At 35.4% G+C, this 25,339-nt stretch overlaps 1 protein-coding gene across 1 annotated transcript; it reads right to left on the bottom strand.

Annotated features, from left to right (window-relative positions):
• Positions 1 to 4,123: 4,123 nt before the first annotated feature.
• card14 (caspase recruitment domain family, member 14) lies at positions 4,124 to 24,492 on the bottom strand. Its single transcript, XM_051898087.1, has 21 exons — positions 23,779 to 24,492; positions 23,063 to 23,200; positions 22,616 to 22,822; positions 22,175 to 22,293; positions 21,251 to 21,403; positions 21,024 to 21,143; positions 20,739 to 20,864; positions 20,058 to 20,207; positions 19,779 to 19,889; positions 18,041 to 18,159; positions 17,170 to 17,219; positions 16,054 to 16,114; positions 15,736 to 15,952; positions 13,508 to 13,634; positions 11,496 to 11,733; positions 10,820 to 10,883; positions 10,058 to 10,172; positions 8,871 to 9,035; positions 8,324 to 8,442; positions 7,669 to 7,784; positions 4,124 to 7,514 (listed from the first exon to the last, which is right to left on the bottom strand). Exons 1-21 carry the CDS (start codon positions 23,987 to 23,989, stop codon positions 7,307 to 7,309), a joined length of 2,934 nt encoding a protein of 977 aa, XP_051754047.1. The 5' UTR covers positions 23,990 to 24,492; the 3' UTR covers positions 4,124 to 7,306.
• Positions 24,493 to 25,339: the final 847 nt, after the last annotated feature.

The following is a 25,339-nucleotide window of genomic DNA, read 5'->3' as shown; positions in this document are numbered from 1 at the left end:
CATGCAGACAGACAGACACACAAACTCACACTCACTGACACAGGCGTTCTAAAGCTGGTTTAATCAAAATCTGGCAGCATTGCTTTGATTTGTTTTCCTTCTCTAATCTAGCAGACCGGCTGCCTATATGCCACACACACACAAATACACATGCATAAATAAATGAGTAGCTTTATAAAATACAAAGTGATAGTGCTCTCTTCTGTTTACGGCTCTGACCTACTCCAACAATACCAATCTCCGAACTCCATGACAAATCCTTCCGATTTCATTGTCATTCACTGATTATGATGCATTAATGTCATTATTTTTTCCATGGACAGGTTTGTAGTCTACATACAGGCCTGTATGGGCTTAGTTCAGTATCAAGACTGATATTTGGGAGAGTGATGAATGTTCTAGCTCACAGCTGAGCCAAGCATGGCCACAAGGCATCTGCTCTTCCCGCTGGTGTCATCTGGAGATAATAAGCCAGTCCAGCTGGATTCAAGACCACAGCCAATGCGCCGCCCGGCAAGGGGTTTGGAAAGATGTGACCACCTGCACAGTTAGAGAAGGTGTGAGTGGAATCTGGCAGCACCAGTGGTTTGACTGAGGCCTTGATGTATAAGAGGGGGGAAAAACGAAAATGCAAATGTCATTGCATTGAACCTTCTGTGAAATAGTCTAAAAAAAAAAAAAAAAAAAAAAAACATGTACAGCCAGGGATAATAAAGAAAGCTACTATAGCAAACAGGGAAATTACAGCTGAACTTTGGCATTCAGTACTGTAAAGGAAACGGGGTGAGATCTGGCAACCTGTGGATGAGACTAAGAGCCCCCTGCTAGTTTGATCTGCCACCTGAGGGCACTAGTGTGGTATAAGCCAGGTATCACACTCCGGCTGTCACACACGCTGAGTGCAAAGTAACACGTTTTAAGTTACACGTCTGCTCAGGCGTGACAAATACACACAGCCTCAGCATGCAAGAAGGCTGCCAAAAACCTTCACTGCTTATGATCATAGCAGAAACTGTAAATTATTTGCTATTTTTTCAGTGAGAGTATAAAAGAAAACACTAATTTCATGTAAATCCTTGGGTAATCATACCTGTGATGCACACCCCACAGAATTAAAAAAAAAAAAAAAGTTAACTCCTTTAATATTTATATATATTTATTTTCAAGAAAGATCCTGCCCCAAACATATAAGCATTATTATTTCTAAACATGTTCAGAAACAATGTTTTGGTTAATAGTTGTTTCCATTATGTACATTTATTGACAATGAACTGCACAGATTATACATTTCATATGCATTTCACTTTGATATTTCGTTTAACACTATGGATTTACTTTTTTTAAAAACAAACCTTGATAGTAAAACACAACCAAGATTCAGTCCATGGGTGAAGGACAAAAATTGAATGTCCACGATAAAGAAACTGAATATCTTTCAGAAATCTTGTTTAAAACGCATGGTTCTTAGAAATGTACGCTTGTATTCATGTTGGTTTCATAAATACATTATTACCAAATTACCATAATACCAAACTAAGGGATAGTTCACCCCAAAATGAACTTTTAAGGATGTTAGTAACCAAACAGTTTGGTTACTAAAAAAAATAAAAAATAAAAAAAATATCCATGTTCCACAGAGAAGAGAAGTCAGTTTTGGAAGGACATAAGGGTGAGCAAACAATGACATCATTTTCATTTTTGGGTGAACTGTTCCTTTAAAAATGTTTTCTTTTCAAAAATTTATTTTGTTTAATTAAGCTTTTTTTCTTCACTTATATCAAGACATTTCTATCACCCTGAAATTTCTGACATTCATGCCTCTTCAAAATATATCAGAATGAATTTAAATTCAGCTGTGTATTCTTGAGTATGTGAATTTCTTTTTAATATATCTCTTAATAAATTAATAGATCCAGAAAAAAAAAAAAAAATGTGTCATGTTATTTACCCTCAAACCTGAAGCTCTAATAATTATGTTGGCTCTGACTATTATGACTATTTGATGTAATGGAACCACTAACTAACCTGTGATCTGCTCTCTATCTGAACCTTAGAAGTAGAACCAATTAAATGCATTCTATTATGAGCTGGATGCTACGTGGGCCTCATGAGCAACTTTGAGCTAGAGCGCTCTGAAGTAAACCGGACTGACACTAAAATCAGATTGTCTGAGATTAATTCCCCCTGACAGTGCATCTGGACTATACGTCTCCCGGCAACCTGAGGAGGGGGGCTCTGCTGTGGTAACCTAAGAAGAAGCTTCCACAACTGCAGGCTGTCAAGATACATGAAAGCACCCAACACACACACACACACACACACACACACATAGATGAACTTCTACAATACAGACCACACACTCTCTGCTACCTGAGTGGTGAAGGGTTCCAACCTTGTGTATATTATCCCCCGGTACCTGTTCAGTTTCCCAGTAACTGTACAGCTACACAACTCTAACAGTGTCTCAAATAACCCTGAAACAGCACCAGTGATAAAAGGGTCATGATTTTTTCTTTCTCTGAATTTGTCTAGTTCCCACCCCCACCCTTTTCTCCTCCAGTTTCTAAAGCTAAACACATTTCCAAATTCAATTTCCAGTGTCGTGAGGATCATTTCTCTCTATGTGCTGGATGCGTGTGATTCACAGTCAGACCTCTCCTGAAACATCAGACCTACCACTGTGTGTTCTGAACTCATGACCCAGTAGTGTGTCAAGGTTCCCATGCAGAAGATTTAGAATCTCTCTAGAGCTGATGTAAACTTTTTACATCTATTTCTCTACTTTAAAAAGTCAATGAAAACTGGCTGGTCTTAGACAATATAAGAATGGTCAGCCAGAGTTCAAAGCTATAATGCCAACTGACGGTGTGAACATTAACCTCGGATCCTGTCCATGTTACTGTGTTTTCTAGAATAGAAGCACCAAGAGGTGCTGAGGTGTTTGATAACCCAATCACAAACATCATGGTTTGAAAAAACTGTTTAAAAATGTTGGCTTGATGGGCTTGAGACAATTTTTTTGGGAAAACAGAACATAAATATGTTTTGAAAACAGAATGTAAATATTACTATAAATGATGAACTGCACAGCACTCATAAATGGCAGGTCTTAGAGTGAGGTCGTAACAAGGTTTGTGAACGTCATCTTCACTGTAATAAAACTGCATCCTTGTCAGAATGTAAAAGGTCAAACCGCAACAAGTCAAACCAGAGTCACGAAACAGACAAGAACAAATCTGAGTGTTTAACTGCCATGAGGAAGGTAGCCTACTGCACGCATGTGCATTTGAGCATTAGTACATGTGTTCCACAACACAAATCATATCTGTCAGCTCTTCTCTCTAATCCCAAAAGCAGTGGTTTGGCTGCATGTACTGAGAAGGTTTGTCACCATCTCAAATATACTCTAATACACACAACAAATCACTCGGGCCGTTTCCTGGCAACCAGAGGGGTTCCAGAACCCCAGTGGAACCAAGAAAAAAAAATCAGCCTCAGTGAGGAAATTGATTTGGTGAACTGCTGTACAATACTGAAGTCAACAGCAGAAAGGCATGTGCATTGATTTGGCTTAGTATTATCTTTACAGAAATAGAAAATCCAAAGCAACAGTACAAACCAACACGAAAACAACACGACTACTCCAGCAAAATTATTTATACATAAACTAGGAGCCATCGCTTGTGTATTAAAATGAGTCTCCACATCTATTTTCCTTTCTCCAGAACACCGTATATTATTATTCTCCCAGCAACCACTCCCTTTTATTTTTCCACTGCTCTTTGGCTCCCTCTCGTGGTTGAAAAGAAGTGGAAGTAGAAATCAATCGATCTGTCAGTCCGTCTGTCTCTCTCTCTCTCTCTCTCTCTCTCTAATCTAAGATAAAGTCTCACCTCTGACCTTGATTTTCATAAAGCACTTTTGTCGGCTTTGTAAGTCCTCTTCTGATAATTATTATTGTTCTTCTTGTTTACATTGTTAAAATGCCAACTAACATCTCTCACGTTATGGGAAAACACATTTGTGGTGAAGGACATGTTGGACATGTTGCTGCTGGACAGGGTTTTTTTGTGTTCAGAAAGCACAATTCTGTTCATCCATTTATTGATAAAAAAGAGTTTATTTGGTGTAGTTAAGCTGGCCTACACATCAATAGAGAAGAAAAATAAAAAGGATTACATAATCAAGAGATATACTCTATAATATAATACAAATATAGTATACAATAATAGTATACAAATGGTGAAACAAATGTCATAGAATTTTAAAGGAAATACAGTATACAATAAAAGACAACATTTACATTGTAATGTGTATTGTCTATAATTCACTATACAATAGTTATTCAATCTCAGTTTTAAACTGTCTGTTTTCAAACTGAAAAGTAAAGCATTTTGTTTAAGTAAAAACATTCCAAATGTATGACAGACAGTTTGGTCTGGTGGAATGCATAGGGTAGTGAGATTAGATACAAGGCTTGAGGGGAAATGCTCTATATCCTCATTCTTCAGATTTCTGTGCAGTAATGACGTCTAGTTTGCATTTTTCTTAAGTTGAACAAAGAAGTCTATTTGTGAACCTGAGGTAAACAGCACTATTAAGTATAGTATCAACACTGAAGTTTGCGCTAGTGCTATTGAAAGTAACTTATTAAGTAACTGGCTCACTGTAAACGGAAGTCCACATGTTTTTACACCCAGATAGTCACTGTGAAATCTCATTAAATATTAATCCATTTTGCCATTGCGAACATGTTATCTTATTTAAATTATTTAAATATCCCTCAGTGGATATGATTTACAGCTTCCTTCAGTGTAAATGTTTAAATGCTTTTTTTTTTTTATTCATGCACAGAACATTCAAAATAGTGGAACAGTAAGAGCAGACTTAGTTACAGAAATTATAAAGCATAGCATGCACCTTACCATCATGTCCCAATAAAGCACCTTATATACCCGTTCCTAAACAATACTTAAATATTTAGAAAAATATTTTACTTTAAGTTCTGGTATGTATACTGAATGATATCATGGAACCCTCAGGGTTCAGCACAGGAAAAAATGCCTAAAACGGACAAATGTACTAAAATCTAAGGTTGTAGCATTACTTTTTTCATATACTGCACACAACCATTCAAAAGTCTCTTATGCTCACCCTTTATTTGATCAAAAATACAGTAAAAACAGTATTATTGTAAAATAATATTATAATATAAAATAAATGTTTTCTATTTTAATATATTTTAAAATCGAATTTATTTCTGTGAAGGCAAAGCAGCCATTACTCTAGTCAAATGATTGTTCAGAAATCATTCTGATATGTTGATTTGATACTTAAAGGGTTAGTTCACCCAAAACTCACCCTCATGTCGTCCCAAACCCGTAAGACCTTCGTTCATCTTCGGAACACAAATTAAAATATTTTTGATGAAATCCAAGGGTATCTGAACCACACATAGGCAGTAATGTCATTGCACCTTTTGAGGTCCAGAAAGGTATTAAAGACATTGTTAAAAAAGTCTGAGACTACAGTGATTCAGTGGTTATGAAGTGGCAAGAATACTTTTTGTGCACAAAAAATAATGACTTTATTTAACAATTTGAACTGTTGTCATACGCAGTTAACGTAGTGAACGCAGTGCAGGCTTCCGTGTTTACGTCCAAACGGCATCTCAGTTTTGGCTGATGCTGTACACGTGAGCAGCACGATGCATGTGATGAACGAAGATGAACAGTTTTACAGGTTTGGGGCGACATGAGGATGAGTACGTAATGATAGAAATTTTATTTTTGGGTGAACTAACCCTTTAAGTAACATTTCACTATTAATGATGAAAAAAGCTGCTCTGCTTACTATTTTTGTGGAAACCTTGATACAAAAGAACAGCATTTATTTGAAACTGATTTTTTTTTTTTTTTTTTTTTTTTTAACAATGTATGTCTTTACTTATCATTAATTTAATGTGTCCTTACTGAATAAAAGTATTAATAAAAAAAAAAAAAAACTTTTAAACACTAGTGTTGTTTGATTATCGCACTAAACGCATGGTTTATAAATCTCAAATAAGGCAACACTTCGCCTGTTATTTCCTTTAGCTCTGTAGCAGACCTCCATTTTTTGCTCTAAACGCACAGAATGTGCTTTTTAGTATATCTCTAACTAAATGGCCCATTATACTTCTGCATTGGACCTGTGGTATAGCCTCTAAGCGGTGGTTATTACAGTTTTTTAATCGCTGAGATCCATTTCTCAATACTTAGGGATTTTTTTCCAAAACTCTTCATACGTTGAGCACAACAGCAGTCTATGTAGGCTAAAATGTGGATCATTTATCATTATCATCTTTAAAACTGCATAAATTCTTTTCTCACTTAAACACAACCACTACCAACACTACATTTTTACTTTTTTCAAAAAGTGTAACAAAACAAAATTGAATAAGACAACATTTTGCTACATTTGCACAGTAATACCATATTGTAATATATTCCAAATCTAAAAAATGAAATGCTATCAAAAGAATTAGATGTTGTTGAACACCTACACAAGTGTTAGTCTTTCAGTTTCATTAACACCTATACAAAAGAGGACAACTTATGAATAATTAAACATGGACCATGCAACATATTCTGTAATAAATTCTAAGCAGTAGAGATTTGTCATTCTTGTTTTGTGAGGAAAGTTTTACAAAAGAAAACATTATAAAATAATACCAATTGTTAGTGTTTTTTTAGGTCATTTTTATTTATTTATTTTTAATTTTTTATTTATTTATTTATTTATTTATTTATTTATTTTTTTTTTTTTTTGAGTGACAAAGCGTGTTTGTTGGGTGACAACCTTTGCTAGTGTTATGGATGGAACACTGACTTGATTTGTGACATGCATGAACTGTTTTGGTGGTTATAGTGAATTTTGGATGTGAAATTAACTGCTGTGCCAAGCTGAAGGTAAGGAGAACTGTGTGAAGAGTTTTGAAAAAGTAACCTATGTACTAAGAAATGTGTCCTAGCAATTGTAAAAAAAAAAAAAAACTGTAAGTGTTTAGTGGGATTCTCTATTAATTATGCTATTAATGATATTGTTGCAGATTTTTTAAATCATCCTGGGGGAAGTTCTCTGTTTATAAGGCTGACCATTCACAGAATTTCTAGAAAGATGCACATCAGGCTACATCGTAACCACCATGGCTACACAGGGTCTACAGCATAGGTTTGATGCAGAATTATAAATTTACCTTAATACTAATAATTAGCTGCCTGTGGTAAGGGAAATTTGACTTTACGCCCTCACTCCCATTAGTCCCTCACCAGGGATCTGCCTCAACCCACACAATCTTATTCTGCTCCTCTCTCACCACAGTTTTCACAGTGTCCACTAGGGTGGCACTGTCATGCCAGCTCTCTGGTGGAATGCTTCGGTAAAGGCAGGGCAGTTTATCCAGAAGGGGCTCCTCATTGCAGGAACACTCCAGCACCTGAGACTCAGTCACAGAGCTCTGCCGTAGTTTGTGTCTAGGAAACAATGACAGAATAGACGAATACAGCATTCGTAATGCTCCCAAAACAAAATTTTTCGTCTTAAAAATCAGAACCTTTATATCAAACGCTTTAGAATGTGTAAATGGATTTGATAACGCTCTTAGAGACACAGAGAAAATTATAATACCTCAATCTGCGGAGAGCTCTCTCCGTAGACATGATGTAGACAATAATGGGGAAGATTTCAGCACGATGGAGACGACGCACACAGTCCAAACCCAGCGGTAACACACAGTGAGTGCCCTATACAATGGATATCAAACAGGAAAGCATTATATGACCATACTTTTGTGGACACACACATGGTCTAATATATGGCTTATATGTTTTACCTATACTGTAGGTAACTATATCTATTTTAAATACAGGTCACTTTCAGAGCCTCAAACTCTGTCATATAAAATGGTCTCACTGGAATCAGCGTTGGGTGCAAAATGTGGACTTTTTTTGTCATTAAAATTTGTTAAAAAATTTACTACAATGAATTGAATATTAATTTATATCAATATGAACAAATTGTCAAAATTGTGATGTCATATGATGTCTGTCTGCCTGTCTGTCTGTCTAATCTTTCTCAAAATAAAGTTTCACCTCTGACCTTAATTTTTTACAAAACATTTTTGTAGGCTTTCTCTTTCTAATGAATTATTGTAAATCTTATTATTGTACTGTATTGTTGTAAAATCAGATTTTCATATTTTATTTGAACTCTAAATAAAATGGTTATCTGAATCCTGTTGAGCAGGCTGTTAGTAATATGATAGCAATGTTTTATGACACACCCGTTTCATGATTTTCTCCACTCCCTGCAGTGTATAGCAACGGTGTGTTTTCGAGTCACATTCTTCAAGAATCTCCCCCTTCTGCATTTGTACGGCATGCTCACTTGCCATCAGCAATTCTAAATATAAGAGACAGATGACAGAAGTGAGAAAAAGAGGTAGCAGCCAGAGAACAATGCAGATAAATAAGACTATACAGAGGGGAAATTAAAGCCAGACAGAAAGAACCAGAGATGGCCATATATCGTGGGACAATTTACATAAATTTACATCACCTCAGTCTTAATTTCTTAATTTACATTAATGCCAGGACTTATTATTATAATGTATAATTATAATAGATAAGTATATAATAATTTTTCTTTTTAGAATAAAGTACTTGTTTTTTCTGTTTGTTTTTTCTTTCATCACCATTATATATAGTGTAGCCTCTTCATGCTGTAAAGAGGGAGAAAACCCTGTTGATACCGCGACTCAAGCCTGAATTTCTCACTGTAATAGGAGAGTTTTCTGTATGGTATCTTTACTGATTTTTTTTTTTTTTTACCTGGCTCACAGAGCTGATAACCTTCCTGTTCTGCCAACCGTTTGTGCAAGACATGGCCAAAGATTGTGGGAAGGAGGAGGACTGGGCGACAGATGGGAGGGAACTGAGGTGTGACTAGGGTGTAGGGCATCAGAGTCACACATCTGCTGGGCACACAGCCATAACCTACAGAAAAGAAAGATTTACTTGACACTTAAGATCAAAACAAAAAAATTGCCTGACACTGATTAATTGATTGAAGGTTTCAAAGTTAATAGCATTTCTCACTTGCACACATGTGTTATGAATAAGATTTAATATGTTTTTATTCAGAACTAAAACATATTAAAAGGGGTGTGATGATTTTCTATAGGCACTGTACAATATATATATATATATATATATATATATATATATATACATACAGTCAAACCAAAATGTATTCAGACACCTAAGCAAAACATGGTCAGGTCAAAGTGTCTGAATAATTTTTGGTTCCAAATTTTTATCAATTTTACTGGTAGTCCACTGTATGAAGAATTTTTGGGTATAATATGTCACAGTTTACTTTATTTTGCTATTCTCACTTACATAAATGAACTATAGTGTCCTGTACCCACTAGTAAAAATATATCAAAAATATCAAAAATGTCTGAATAATTTTTGGTTTCACTGTATATATATATATATATATATATATATATATATATATACAGTGCCTATAGGCAAACGAATTTGTCTTCCGAAGATGAACGAAAGTCGACATGAGGGTGAGTAATTAATGACAGTATTTTCATCATCTCATCTCTTTCTGAGACTTAAATCAGTGTAGTTACTTTGTAGTTGTACATATGACAATGTGTAGTTGTCATCATTTTTAGTGTTTTGTCAGTAGCATTTTACTAAAATAAATAAAATTTATTTCCAAATTGTTTGTTTAGTGTTGCATTAATGCAGCCTCCAAAACGTCTGTGAATGTCTGGTAATTAAGAAGACCATGTAAAAACCTTTTGCAAGAAGTGTTTTGATTAAAAAAAAAAAAAAAAAAAGAAATATTGAAATTGTCTCACTGTTCGAAAGAACTCAAAAGTACTTTCACTCCTCAAAAGTACTAAAAGAATTGTTAATGGAACTATTGTGAATCAGAAATTCCTTATGTTTCCCATGCCTAGAATTAAAACAGCTGAATGCATTTGTCTTGTACTAACTGTCCAGTGCTGTAGTGTTGTCGTCTTCCACACTGACCCACAGAGGGTTTCTGTTCTGTTGACAGGTGCTGACAATCCTCACCTCTCTCTGCTTCCCATTAGCTGCAGTTCTCTCCTGCCAACAGAAAACAAGTACTGAGGACAAATGTAAAAGATTCTACCAATCTGTGCTAACAATGCTTTTTCATGACACATCTCAACAGAATCTAACATTGCAAGTCATTTTGTGCATGTCTGTCTCTCTTAACAACAGGACAATGAAAAGGTTAATGGCAAGAATGCATGACTCATTTTTCTTTAATTAGTTTGATTGTTTTCTATCTATGGCTAGTTTCAGAGTTATAAGTTATGCATTATTATTCACTCAACAAAGATCTTCATATCACACCCAGAGTTCAGTATTTTGGTGAGCATTTCCGTAATTCCATACTATGGCGATACAAATCTATACAACAATTTGTTAGATATTTCACAACTATTTATCTGAAACATGGACTATGACTAACCTATGACATGAATTGTGACTAACCTTTAAATCCATCATGTCAACAGGTCAGCAAAGACAATTGTTTTATAGTTCAGTTAAGCATTGTGCAGCATTCCATTAACTGTAATTGTCTCAACAATGAGCAAAATTGCCTGTGAACTATGTTAGTATATTCTAAAAGTACACAAATCACACTGACTTAGAAAGTTAAAGAAAGAGGAAAAAAATTATGCAATGACTATTTGGACTGTGTGAATTTATTGATGGACACTCACCTTTCTGAGTGTTTTGCAAGGGTAAGTCATATCCTCTATAGCACTTATTAACAGCCTCTGTGCTCTAAAAAATGAGCAAAGATAACATGTGAGTGTGTGTGTATAAAGTAACAGTATTAGTGTGAAATATTATTACAATTTAAAATAACTGTAAAATATTTTATATATTTTATTATATTTTAAAATGTAATTTATTCCTGTGATGGCGAAGCCGTATTCTCAGCAGCCATTACTGAGTGTCACATGATCCTTCAGAAATCATTTGAATATGCTTTGGTGGTCAAAACATTTCTTGTTATTATCAGTTGCAAAACAGTTGCTTAATATTATTGTAGAAACTATAATACTTTTTTTTTTTACCCTCAAGATTCTTTGATGAATTGACAGCTCAAAAGAACACCATTTATTTGAAATAGAAATATTTTGTAACATTATAAATGTCTTTACTGTCACTTTTAATCAATTTAATGTCCTTTCTGAATAATGGTATTAATTTCTTACAAAAGAAAAGAAAAGAAAAGAAAAGAAAAGAAAAGAAAAGAAAAGAAAAGAAAAGAAAAGAAAAGTCTTACTGACCATAATCTTTTAGATTGACTGGGTACATTTTACAATGTAAAAAAAAAAAAAAAACATGCCAAGATGTAAGTTCTGCTACAAATAAAACTTCTTTTACTACCTGTAGTAGTTGGGTAGAGCCCCACTGTGCAGGTCTTCCAGGTGACAAGGGTGCACATGACTGGCCCACCAGAAGCCATCGTTGGAATGGTGAGTGTTTGTAACATGGACAATATCATTACACTTGACCGGCAGAGTTCCTGCTACATCCCCCGGCAACGTCATATTAACACGGATGTAGAAGGAATCACCCGACATGACTTCACCATTTTTTAGCTGCTGTAGAAGGTTCTCGTAGGCTAGAAGAAAATCAGCAGATCATTATTCTGGTTTACCTTAAATAGCTATCTTGACTATTTACATGTTACATTAAATAAGCCATCACAAATCAAGATTAAACATTATAATTTTTTTTAATTTTCTTTCCTCTTAAATGTGTTACTTTGGCTTTCAGTGGCATTGAATAGTTTAAAGTTTTATTTACAATAAATGTACAAAAGTTCTGGTATGATCACAAAAGAAGATATTTTGAAGAATGTTTGTAACCAAACAGTTGTGGGGCACCATTGACTTTGTATAGTATTTTTTTTCCCCATACTATGGAAGTCAAATGGGGCCTATCAGGTGTTTGGTTACCCATATTCTTCAAAATATTTTAATTTGGGTTCAGCAGAAGAAAGAAATTCATACAGGTTTGGAACAACTTGAGAGTGAGTAAATGATATTGATAATGATAAATGATAAATTGAAAAATTGATAAATGATAATGATCAATATGATAAAACATATTGATCTGAAAAATAAGCAAACATTTGACTTTATAACCAAAACTTGGAATTATACACTATTAAAAAATTAAAATGACAGGGGTTAGCGGTAGGGAAATCCACAGAGAAAGAAGCTTTACGAACAAACTAACTTGTAATAAACACTAGGAATGCAGAAGCACTACACACTTAAAACTTCATGCTACCAGAAGACAAAGAACAGAGGCAAACTAAGGGTTTAAATACACAGGGAGAGTAATGAACAGAAAACAGAACAGGTGTAGAACTAATTACCAACCAAGGAAGCACAGGCAAACGAGCACAGGGAGAACCAATCTTAGGGGCCATTTATACGACACAGTTTTTATATGTTTTGGTCATTCATTTACACGACAATGGTGTTTGAAAACGCAAACCTTTGAAAACGTGTTTCAAAGTGCAAGTTTTTGAAAACGATACTGTTATCGTCTCTATGTAAACTACAAAAACACAAATTTGTGAAAACATTATGCGCATGCGTATTAGGTGTTCAGTCTATAGGTGTATAGTTTTTCTTTACAAAGTGACAACGCCAACTACTGGAATTTATGATACAGCGTTTTAATAGTTTTCGCAGATCTGTGTGAATGGGGATCGTTTTGTCAACGCTGTTGTCTGCATGTGAAAAACTCAAAATGTATAGACGTCACATGGGGCAAAAATGTATTAACATTTTAAGATGAACACCATGCAAACAGCAGTGGGGAAGATGCATGGATATTTAATTTGCTTTATTTTACCTAAATTCGCTGTACAGGTGGTGAAACACATGCGGACAAGACCACATTTAAGCATTTCAATGGGCTTAAACAGCTCGCACTTCTACAGCAGATTTAATCACAAATAACTGATAGTCATGACCTAAATATGATTTTCATTTACAATAATCCATAATAAAATTTGGCGTTAGAAATTTCTGTCATGTTCAAGCTCTGACGATATCCCGTTTCTTGACTCATTTTGAGCAGATCATTGAACCAGTGAGTTGTTGACTCGAGAACAGTTGCAATTGGATCAGTCCGATTCACAAATGAATTGTTTAGTGTGATTTGTGAACCAATTCATCATGTTCACTGGAAAGAACCAACTCGTTCATGAATCAGACATTGCTCTTGCGTCATTCAAAGTATACATTTCATCAGTTCATGGAATCAAACCCATGACTTTACCATTGCCAGCACCATACATTACTCTAACTTTCTCTAAAGTACATAAGTGGTTGCTTTAAAATACATAATTAAATATATTGCATTTTTTTTACTCTTACCATCTTGGCTGGGTCTCAGTGTAATGTGGCATGGTCCCTGGACCTGCCCCAGGGCCCACAGGGCCTCCTCCATAGTGGTGTCTTCCAGAACCATTTGTACAGCTCTCTGCTCCTGCTCATATTTTAGCTACAAATGCACAATTTTGGCTTTGATTAGTTCCCACTCCATGTAACTGTAGCTAAAAAAAAACCCTGAATATCTGTCCAGGGATTAAAAAATATACAGTATCTCACAAAAGTTAGTACACCCCTCACATTTCAGCAACCATTTTAGTATATCTTCTTAAAGGACAATACTATAGAAATGAAATTTGGATATATTTTAGAGTAGTCAATGTGCTGCTTGTATAGCAGTATAGATTTACTGTCCTCTGAAAATAACTTAACATACAGCCATTATTGTCAAAATATTAGAGCAGTTAAAATTTGGTGCTTTGAGTACAATTCTATCATACTGATCACTGGATGTTCAACATGGCACCTCATGGCAAAGAACTCTCTGAGGATTTGAGAATTAGAATTGTTGCTCTCCACAAAGATGGCCTAGGCTATAAGATCGGTAACACCATGAAACTGAGTTACAGCACAGTGGCCAGGGTCATAGAGAGAGGTTTTCCAAGATAGGTTCCACTCGGAACAGGCCAAAGAAGTTGAATCAAAGAAGTTGAGACCTTGTGCTGTGGGTCAGGTGCAGAAGCTGGCTTCAAAAAACAGATGCATGAGTGCTGCCAGCATTGCTTTAGAGGTTGCAGAAGCAGAAGGTCAGCTTGTCAGTGTTCAGACCATACGCCGCACACTGCAACAAGTTGGTTTGCATGGACGTCGTCCCAGAAGGAAGCCTCTTCTGAACCTGGCTCACAAGAAAGCACGCAAACAGTATGCTGAAGCCAACCTGTCCAAGTGCATGAATTACTGGAACCATGTCCTGTGGTCTGATGAGACTAAGATAAACTTGTTTGTCTCAGATGGTGTCCAGCATGTGTGGCGACGCCCTGGTGAGGAATACCAAGAAGATTGTGTCTTGCCTACAGTCAAGCATGGTGGTGGTAGCATCATGGTCTGGGGCTGCATGAGTGCTACTGGTACTGGGGAGCTGCGCTTCATTGAGGGAAACATGGATTTCAACATGTACTGTGACATTCTGAAGCAGAACATGATGCCCTCCTGACCTGAACCCTATTGAGCACCTGTGGGGCATCCTCAAGCGAAAGGTGGAGAATCGCCATGTGTCTAACATCCAGCAGCTCTGTGATGTCATTATGGAGAAGTGGAAGAGGATCCCAGCAACAACCTGTGCAGCTCTGGTAAATTCCATGCCCAGGAGGATTAAGGCAGTGTTAAATATCAATGGTGCTCACACAAAATATTGACACTTTGGACATAGTTTTGACATGTTCACTTAGGGTGTACTCACTTTTGTTGCCAGTTATTTAGACAATAATGGCTGTATGTTGAGTTATTTTTAGAGGACAGTAAATCTGCACTGCTATACAAGCTGCACATTGTCTACTCTAAAGTATATCCAATTTTCATTTCTATAGTATTGTCCCTTGAGAACATATAATAAAATGGTTGCTGAAATGTGAGGGGTGTACTCACTTTTGTGAGATACTGTATATATCTGTTATCTTTCCTTATTCAAAGAGAAAGAGAAAATGAGAGCTTTTTGTTTTCTGTCGGTGCATCTTATCTTTGAAATAATCAGGAGAGACCTGCCACTGCTTTCATCACTGAATTCTCTCCATGTCTCCTACCACTTTGGTTTTTTTTTTTTTTTTTCAGAGGAAATTTCTTCACTATCAAGTTAGACTAGATTTTTCAAAAGTTTTGGATAGTAATGGACACTTTAGCTTAAGACTAACTAATGGTTTTGTGTTTAAATGAAAGCAAAATGAACAGCTGTTTTCTAAAACTTTACTCCCCCATTTCACAGACAAGGCTTAATCCTAGTCCCAGATTAAAATGCATGTCTGAGCAGTCTTAACTGAAAGCAACTTGCAATGACATATCTTAAAATATGTAAGTGCGATTGTTTTGTCTCAAGATGCACACCAGCAATGTTTTTTTTTCCAAGGTATGTTTATAAAAGCTACTTAAATAACCTAATTGAACTAAGCTCTAATCCTGGTTTAATCTAAGCTCTGTTTGTGGAACCAGGCCTAAGTGGTGGGAATTATAAAATGTTCCTCAAATAAAAATTTTAGTGTTCAGACTACAGACGCTCTTACCTGAAGTATCTGAGTTCCAGGGCTAATGCCACTGTTATGAGCAGATGATCCTTCGGTCACATGATGCACGAACACACCGGTCTTATTACCCCCGATGACCTGTAGTTGGTTCAATAACATTTCTCCCTGGAAAATCACAGTGAGTACGCGACCAGTGACACGCAGGGCCTGAGGTCTGGAGCGCATTAGGAAGGGGGGAGCTGATGCTCTTGAGACGCTAGATTTATACAAAATGACATGCTCTTTTTTTTTTTTTTTTTGCAGTGTGACCATTTCAAATAAATAGATGTGATTATTATGTTTAAGCTTTTATTTTACCTGCCAGTAGGGCTCCTCTTGTGAAGTGATGTGGGTGATATTGACTTGTTCAAATGATTTCCTATCAAAATGGAGATCAAAAAGGGGTGTATTATAATTCATTCTAATTGCAGAGTGTCCCTAAAAAGTATTTGGACACTGTTAGACATTTAAGCCACAAATATCTGAATGTCATTGCATTACATAGCAAAATATCAAAGCAAATGTATTTTGCTGACAAATAGTGCTAGAGCTGTTCTTAGAACTAACTACCCTTTGGTGAGCCATTTTTGCAACTTACTGGTCCCAAGATCATTTTTAGTGGATGTATGAAGTAGTATAAATGGAAAGATTTGAATTTAGGCTTTTAAACCAAAGCTTAAATTAAAGCTTTAAAAATAATAATAATAAAAAAAAAAAAAAATCCTGTATTTTGAAGACGATTATACATGGTAATTCTTAGAATATTTCCTCTCCTTTCTCTGAAAATATTCACACTGTGAACATGAAAATGTAAACTTGATTTTCTTAATGAGTAATTAAATGGAATACTTCATGACATATTTCCATTACATACATTCAAATAAAATGACTCATAGTTTCTGCCATTGCCACTTATCATTCAGAAGAAGATTTTTCAAAGTATGTAATGGAAGTATGTCATGAAGCTCAGTAAAAGTATTCCATTGAATTACTCATTAAGAAAATCAAGTTTAAAAACAGAAACTAATGTAAACAAATATGCTGTTATACTGCAGCATAAAGACATTTTTAGTAAATTTTGATTTAATAGGAAATTTTGTGTTTGTTGATGAAGGGGTTGAGCCTTATCAGAGGTGTTTTTCATCCTGTGAACTATTTGGCAACCAGAAAGTGTTACAATACTTTTGCCTTAATTTTGAATATTATTGTTTAATTATCTTATTCCTAACAAATGTTTTGCCAGAAAAGTGAGCTTGCTCTTCAAAAATAAATTGTACTTGGTTTGATTTTTTGTGATGTAGCTAATGCAAACATGTTTTAAGTGTATTTTTGGGGAACTGTATGTAACTAAGTGAAAGCATAAACATTTGTGGAAAATTTACATTTTAGCTTGTTTGGGTAACCACGATGTAATGTAGGAGGAAGTAACAGTACCTTTAGGAATGACCACATAATCAGAAGAGTCATCGGTCAGCTCCTGACTGCTGAAAATGAAACAAAGAGAGTCGTGTTTTTTAATTATTTTGAATACCAGTTCTCTAGATAATCCGCATGCAAACTTCCTCTCTCTGAGGTCTGAAGTTATTTTTAGATAGGCCTACTACACAACATCTTTATCTCCACCACAAGGTGAATGTACATACGGAAACAGTGTCGATTTATGAGTAAGTTTTATGATAGTGTGTCTGAGTCATGGGCACATACAATGTAACATTAAGATCATAGAATCAAGGAAACAGGAAACACTAATGGATGGTTCAATTATACTGTGGAAGACATACAAACAATAAAGATTTTAAAAGAAAAAAGAAAATGTGCCCTCAGTCCTGTTTCCCACCAGATGCAAAAACAGGGTGTAAGCAATACCAATTCATTTTGATGACCATATGAACAGGTTATAACACTCATACAGTCTGCGTAAATCACCCTACAACACCAACTGTTTGCTGGGCTTGATGCAAGTTCCACATGCATTGACATACAAACAGCACTTTCTATGCAGTAAATCTGACTGAATCCAGACAATTTAAGCACTTTAAAGCAATGGGGTTTGGATTCATTTATGTAATGAAAGTATGTAAATGGGTTTAAAAGTGGTCCTCTTCTTCATGTAAATTAGATAATACAATTATCAAGTTAAATGATTGCAGTGACGTAATAATTCTCAATGGGCAACTACTCAACCATTTTAAAAAGTCAATTAAAAATAATAACTCAATACTTAATGTAAGCTGAAAAACTCTAAACCAAACTGTTACTTTCACAGTTGTACAGTTCACTGCTACGGACCAGATGAGCAGCTCACCTGTAAATGTCTTCCATGTCACTTCTGGAGGGAAAGTGTAACTCTCGTCTACGGAGAGATTCAGAACAGGGGGGCTCCACTTGATTGGAACTGATACTGTTGATTACTTCATCATTGAACTGTAAAAGATTGATTCACACACACACACACACACACACACACACACACACACACACACACAAACACACACACACCTTCAAAAAAAAGCTCTATTTTTCCTACCTAATGCCATCAGACAGAACAATGCTTTTTCCTTCTTCAGGGCCCATTCTTACATTACCAAATGCAAACCAAGTTATTATTACTAACAGTGGATGTACAGTTGACCCAAATGAACTGTAAGTGTAAAGGCCCATTCACACCAAGAATGATAAATATAATAACCATATTAGCATCCACACCAACTGACAATTAAGTTCTGTTTATATAAAGCATTTTTAAAGTCGGATGGATTTTTACTGGCTAATCATTAGATGGAAAAAAGAGCTTGATAAAGTGCGGACTCCTCATTAAATTAAATTATAACCATTTTTAAAGCGTTACATCTATAGTTATTGTTCTTTAATGTATGTTTTGCACACTTTTTTGCACTAACACTGTCAAACTGCATTCCAGGAATGCCTGTGTTGCTTAGACTGACATCTAAAGTCACAAATAACTTTTTAATGGGACAAATATGCCTGAAGAAAAACCATGAGCAGTATCTGTAATTAAAAAAGCGTTCATTTGCCAGTAGTGTTGTTTTGTTCATATGTGCTGTTTAGGGGTGGGGTATTAACCACACTAGGGTGGAAATTTAAAACGCATGCAAATTATCAAGCATAATTCTGAATATCTTTCATTATCAAGATGTGATGTCACTAACCTTGAAAACTTTGACATATGATTATTTTAATTCTCAAAAAATAATTAAAATATCTTGTCCACTATCTTGTAAACACAGTTTTTGCTGCATCCCAATTCACCTTCTTATACCCTAAAAGTATGTACTCTTGTTGTGAAGGAAAAATATATGCTTTCAAGTGTGTAGCAGAAGAGTAGGCAAGTTTTGGGACATAGTACCACGTCATAATATTGCGCACTATCGCATAGTTACATGTATTCTGTCACCGAAAACTAGCCTGTCACAGTTAACATCCTTCTATATGTTCTCCATTTTTGTAGTACTTAGTTCTGAACCAAATCCTCCAATGAGCTGTGAGCAATATCAGCTGTTAGATTGTGCATTGATCCATACTTCAAAAATGTAAAACTTATTCTAATCTCACATACTATTTAGAATGCATAATATACACACATTATTATTATGCAGAGTGAGTAGAATTCACATTTTTCTCCATATTCTTCATGGACTGTCTGAGGCTAAGACTAATATTGAGTACCAAATGACGTACTACTCTATGCACTTATACACTATGTACTTATGTATATTTACTTATACTCATCTGTGTAGTGTATGAATTTTATAAGATTATTTTGTCATTTAACATCAGAGTCTAACAGCGTAATTAAAGCTGCAACAGTTGAGTGCATGAAGTGTCCAAAATTTCACACTTTGTTTTTTCGGTTCATTAAGTTTGTCATTTGAAGTGTAAATGTATTTGTAATTTTCAGTGTGAACACACTACTCACAGTATTTATACTACAAAACGGCATAGAACAGTGCATAAGTAAGTGAATTGGGAAGCAGGTTAAGTCACACTAGGCTTAGATAAGGAGAACATTTACAGTAATGTACCTCATATGAGCTGAAAGACTCAGGAAGGATTGCTTTCAAGCGACATAGCCGTCTTCTGGGTGGGGGGCTGGGAGGAGGGCCCTCACTGCTCTCGCAACTGAACTTCCTGTCCTACTCATTCAAGAGACATAACAGTAAAAATAAAGCCCTGTGTGGTTATATTAGGTTACAGATGTAATTGACAGCACAATATTGAAAATTGCCCTGAATATGCAAAATCATTCTGGTAAGCTACTGTATGTTGGGTATTGAATTTATAATAAAAAAATTCAATTTTACCCTGGATTTTTCTCTTCTTTCTCTTTGCCTGCTACAGGCTTTCATGGTGAAAACCTTTTCCTGTAGCTCCATTAGTTGTCCTCTCAGCACATCCTTCTCTGCGAGACTCCGTGCAATCTGAGCCTGGGCCTCATCACGGGACAAATATGCCTGAAAAAAAAAAAAATCATGAGCAGTATATAAGAAAGCTTTCATTTACCAGTAGTGGACTCCACATGTCTGTGCAAAATTTATGTTTTCCAGCATGATTTCAGAATGTCCCAAAAAGAATCTTGTGTGTTTAATGTATTTGTAAACATTTTAAGGAACACTTAATACTAATGCAATTAATGTCCAGTAAAGGTTGGTTCAAAGCACTTAATTAATGACATTTTCTAATATGGTTAATAAGTTGTTAACAAAACATTACAAAACATTATCTGACTATTTATATATGAGCTAATTAAACAATAACACTGTTAATTACAGAGACAATGAATTAAGAACTCACTATTTGTATATAGTCTATTAGTGTATTAACTACAGATTATAAACTATTATTAATTATAAACTAATATTTTGCAAATTATTTATAAGTGCTTTGTCACTGTATACATATTATAAAGTGTTACCCATTGTTGAATCTGAAAACTTATTTAAGACTTAATGATTTTTTGAATTATGAGCACTGATGATACTGACCTTGTCTCTCTCTGACTGCACCTCTTCTAGCTGACTCTGGAACAGTGTACTCCTGTGCTGGTACATCTCACGGTCCACAGTCAACTTCTCCACCTCCAAGGCTAAATAGCCTTTCTCTTCTATGAGCTAAAAAAGGTGAGAGGAGAGCATGGGGAGGGTGACAAAAATATGGACATTTAAAAGAAAAAAAAAGTGTAAACAGAACTAAAGAGGTAAAGTTTTATACAAAGTACAACATTTTGAAAACTAACAAACAACATTAAGGTTAAGGAGAGACCAGTGTACCTCCTCTTTTTCTTGCTGGAGTCGTTCATTCTCCTCGCTTAGTCTACTGACATCCTCGGCAAGTTCTGAACGTCTGGTTTCTGTCTCCTTTAAATCATTCTCAAGGATGTCCTGCTGTACCTATTGAAAGAGAAAGAGACAGATTTACTGTGAAGGTCAGCCAGACAAGATTGAGTCCCAAAATATGTTGAATTGTTTTATTAATATAAAATGATTCTCTTATTCACCGGGGAGAATATCTCAGTCTCCAGTAATTTTGCGCGTACAGCGTTGAGTTCATCTTTAAGCTTCTGTGTGTCACTGGGATTCTTTAAGGAACGCTGCCTTTGGAAGTCTGTCTCTTTCTGTGCCTTCCTTAACTCACACTGCAGCTGGTAAATCTAGAGAAGAAGTGAGGAGAAGAGATTTCATCATGCTCTGATGTTATTTGTAAAGCAATCCAGCATTCCTGTTTTTGTTGTGTTGGTTATACTGTAGTTTTTCTTTCTGTCCTCTTAATGGCTCTCTGCCAAGTAGGCAACTGATCTCAACTACTATATGAAAGTATGCATAACAGAAAAAGTACTGGCAGCTTATTACCCGGACATCATCCAGTAATTTTACGGACATTTCCGTTAACCCTAAAACACAACGCAATGAAGTTCAAAATACTGGTAAAACATCTGTAAAAAATAAATACGTAAAATTCCGTCAAATTTATACAGTACATTGTGCTCTATTTTTATGTATGTTTTTTAGAGTGTAACTATGATGTTGCTTACCGTGTGTCATTTTTTAACGTGAGACAAGCCTTAACAATTGTCCGGTATTTTTGGAATCTTTATATTATCAAATGTAAAGTTTTTCATGTCAACCAGAAAAGATACAAAACAAAAAAAAATACAAAAAAATACATCAGGATTATTTTAACATTAGTAATGATGTAAACATGATCTAATATGTTTTGCTAGTACGAACTAGTACGAAACCAACACCGGTTACAGTATTTGAAAAATATTTCACACACAAACTACTTTCTCATTAACTTCTTTATGGAATTCTGCTCTCTATCAGGCACGTGAACGAGACAATTTGTTTATTGTAACTTACTGAATGGCAAATAAAGTCCAAGTAAAAGCATACATACAAACACATAAAATCTGATTCCTTACCTCCAGTTGCAGGTCTCTGTTGCGTATGATGGTTGCAGACTTCTCCTCAAGAACTGTGGTATATCTGACATAGAGATCACATTTCTCATCCTTCAGTTTCAGCAGTTTCCTGTTTAAAACTACACAGAGGACAAGCAGACATTAAATAGTCTTCAAACAGGCAAAGAAACACTGATTCTGAGAAAGCATTGTACTGCACACTTTATTTCAAAGAAATTCAGAATTTCTCAAAATAAAATGTAACAATTTTAAAAGGTTAACACTTAAAATGAACTTTTATTAATTGCATTCAAAAACATTATTACATTTTACATGTAATAGTTAACTGTAGTTAATGTTATAAAACTTATAAACATAAATGACATTATACAGTATATGTTTGTTAATGATTTATTAGTGAAACGTTAACCACATTGATGTGAAGCTGTGTTAAATGCACACCATCTAGATGACTGCGCAGTTGTCCGTGCTCTTCCTGCATCTGTCTGAACTCTTCATTATTTTGTTGGACCTGTTCTAGTTTCCCCTCCAGCTCACAGCATCGAGCTCGCAGCCGCACAACCTCTTGACGTGCCACTTGTAGCTCTGTCTGCATACTGCTTACCGCATTAACTAGGTACTCTGTCAGCTCAGTGTAATTTATCAGGCCTGGCAAGAACAGAAGCAAGGTTTTACTAATTAGCCTTAAATAAGGTGATAAACATCTCTCAAACACACACATGAAAATATATTCACTTGTGCACATTTGACACTAGAGTTACATTGTTTAATGGACAGTTTAGAAGTCACAAACATTACAGGTTCCCGCTTTAACTACTACACATAGGATTTGTTTATGCTTGTAATGCATGATCAGAAACCGACGAGGATAAAAGTGCACTGACTGACCACTGAAGCCTGAAGGCTCAATGCTGGGCTGGCGGCCAGTGATCTGTGTGTAGAGAGTTGGGTAATGAATCATCAGACTTTCGAGCAGAGCCATTGCTCCATTACGACCCTGTATATGCAACATGTCAAGCATATAACCTGCAGAAAAAGACTGACATTTCAGACATTATATCAAAATACCATAAGATACATTAATCCACTAAATCAACTTTCAAATATTCTTTAAAGGAAGAGATCACCCAAAAATGGAAATTATGTACGCACACGTCATTTCAAACTCACATGCTGTTATTTTCTTCCGGGTTCAAAAAAATTTACGTTGAAATTATTGATTCTAATATTGCATTGGTTCTCACATGTGTAGTAACTGAAAACTATGCAATTTTGCAAAACCTCGGATCCAGCTGACATGTCTGTATCTATCTATATTTCCAATAAGCTTTTTCACATTTCTGAAAGATAAACCACCCAACCTTCCAATAACTGCTAATTTTCACCTTCATCACTCTAATTCAAAACAAAACATCAATTTTCAAAATACATCAACAAACAAAATATCTTAATTTCCAATATTTTTTAATTAATTTTTTTTTTTTTTTTTTTTTTCTAAGAATGAAAATTATAGCTATACTTCATTGACTTTTGTCATGTATTTCAACATGACAAAAGTATTTCAAGCATCTCTCCTCTGATTCCCATAAGTCAAAATGTCTTACCGGTCCTCATGCAGCGGTTGATGATACGGGGATTGGTAAAAATTTCATCCTCATCCAGGTTTGTGAGGACACGTGCCTGGCGCAGGTAAGGGATGAGAACACAGGGACGGACGCCGATAGAGATGGCATGGCGGTTATCATTAATAAGATCCCACAGTTCTTCTTCCTCTAGATCCTTTAAGTCTGGAGTGTTCAGGACACTCTCAGTCATGCTGAAATCCTGAAATCAGACACTTTGCCAAACATATAAACACAGTGGATTTTACAAATGCCTAAAAAACTAACTGCAATAAAAACAACTCAAATGCAGGCATAAACACAGCAGAAGTGAAATGAGAAATGAGAAGGAGTGAGATTGTAAGGGAGTTTAAGTTAAAACTCCTCCCCCTTTCACACCCACAGGTGCGTGAGGAAACCTGAATAACAAGAAGAGGTTTTCCCGACAACACATACACACATACACAGAGCATGTCATGTGGATTTCCCCTTGAATTAAAAAGAAGCACGCAGCATTTCAAACATTACTTAAGGATGCCTGACATTACAAATCATTTATTTTCATTAGGGGATTGGTTGAGTTATGATGTAGTTGTTGCTCAGATTACCACTATCCACTAAAGCAATACAGAGATCTTATTTACAAAGCAAACCGCAATTTATCTACGAAAACATATACTCATCCGCTCTTGTGTGATTTGTATGTGTCAAGCAAGTTCTTCCTATCTAAAGCAAATGAAACAGGCTGTGAACAGGTACAAAGTCCAACAGGAAAAAAGGAAATGAAAGAGGGATTCTGAAGTTTATGGAAAATTACATGTCACATGCAAACACAGCATGTACATCCTTTGCTGATGATAATCTGCCTTTGTGGAGGTATGATGATGTTGTAGTCAGTGTTGAGGGTAACACATTACAAGTAACGCGAGTTATGTAATCAGATTACTTTTTCCAACTAACTAGTAAAGTAACACATTACTTTTAACCTACTTTTAACCTTTAATTTTCAAACCTGCACTAATTAAATGTTAAATAACACAAATATACTTTCTGTATTTAATCTCACTTCATTAACAAATGTCTTTGCTGCTGACCATATTCAACCATAATAAGCAAAAATGACTTTAGATAAACATCACATTTGTGTTTCAATTTTTGTTTTTATTGCTTAAGAGTGCTGGACTTTCTTGTCTGAGCTGCGCCCTCTACTGTACAGGTCTTAATTTGGATTTCCTTCAGCCTGAGGCTTATTCAGTTCACTTAGAGTGTGAAAGGGCCATTACATTTGCCAAAAATGGAATAACTTGTTTTGCTATTAAAAAAAAAAAACAAGTGAGAAAAAGTAATGCAAAAGTAACATTACACATTCCTTTCCATAAAAAGTAACTAAGTAACACAGTTAGTTACTTTTTTAGGGAGTAACACAATATTGTAATGCATTACTTGTAAAAGTAACTTTCCCCAACACTGGTGGTAGTGCAAAATCTGCTTATGTCACTTTAATGACTGTCTGCAAGGGACATATACTTTAGTGTTTCACTGTGCCAGGGGAAAAGTTTCCATG

This window comes from Ctenopharyngodon idella, chromosome 6 (assembly GCF_019924925.1).
Source record: "Ctenopharyngodon idella isolate HZGC_01 chromosome 6, HZGC01, whole genome shotgun sequence".
Lineage (NCBI taxonomy): Eukaryota > Metazoa > Chordata > Actinopteri > Cypriniformes > Xenocyprididae > Ctenopharyngodon > Ctenopharyngodon idella.
This window is presented reverse-complemented; position numbering and strand designations above follow the sequence as displayed.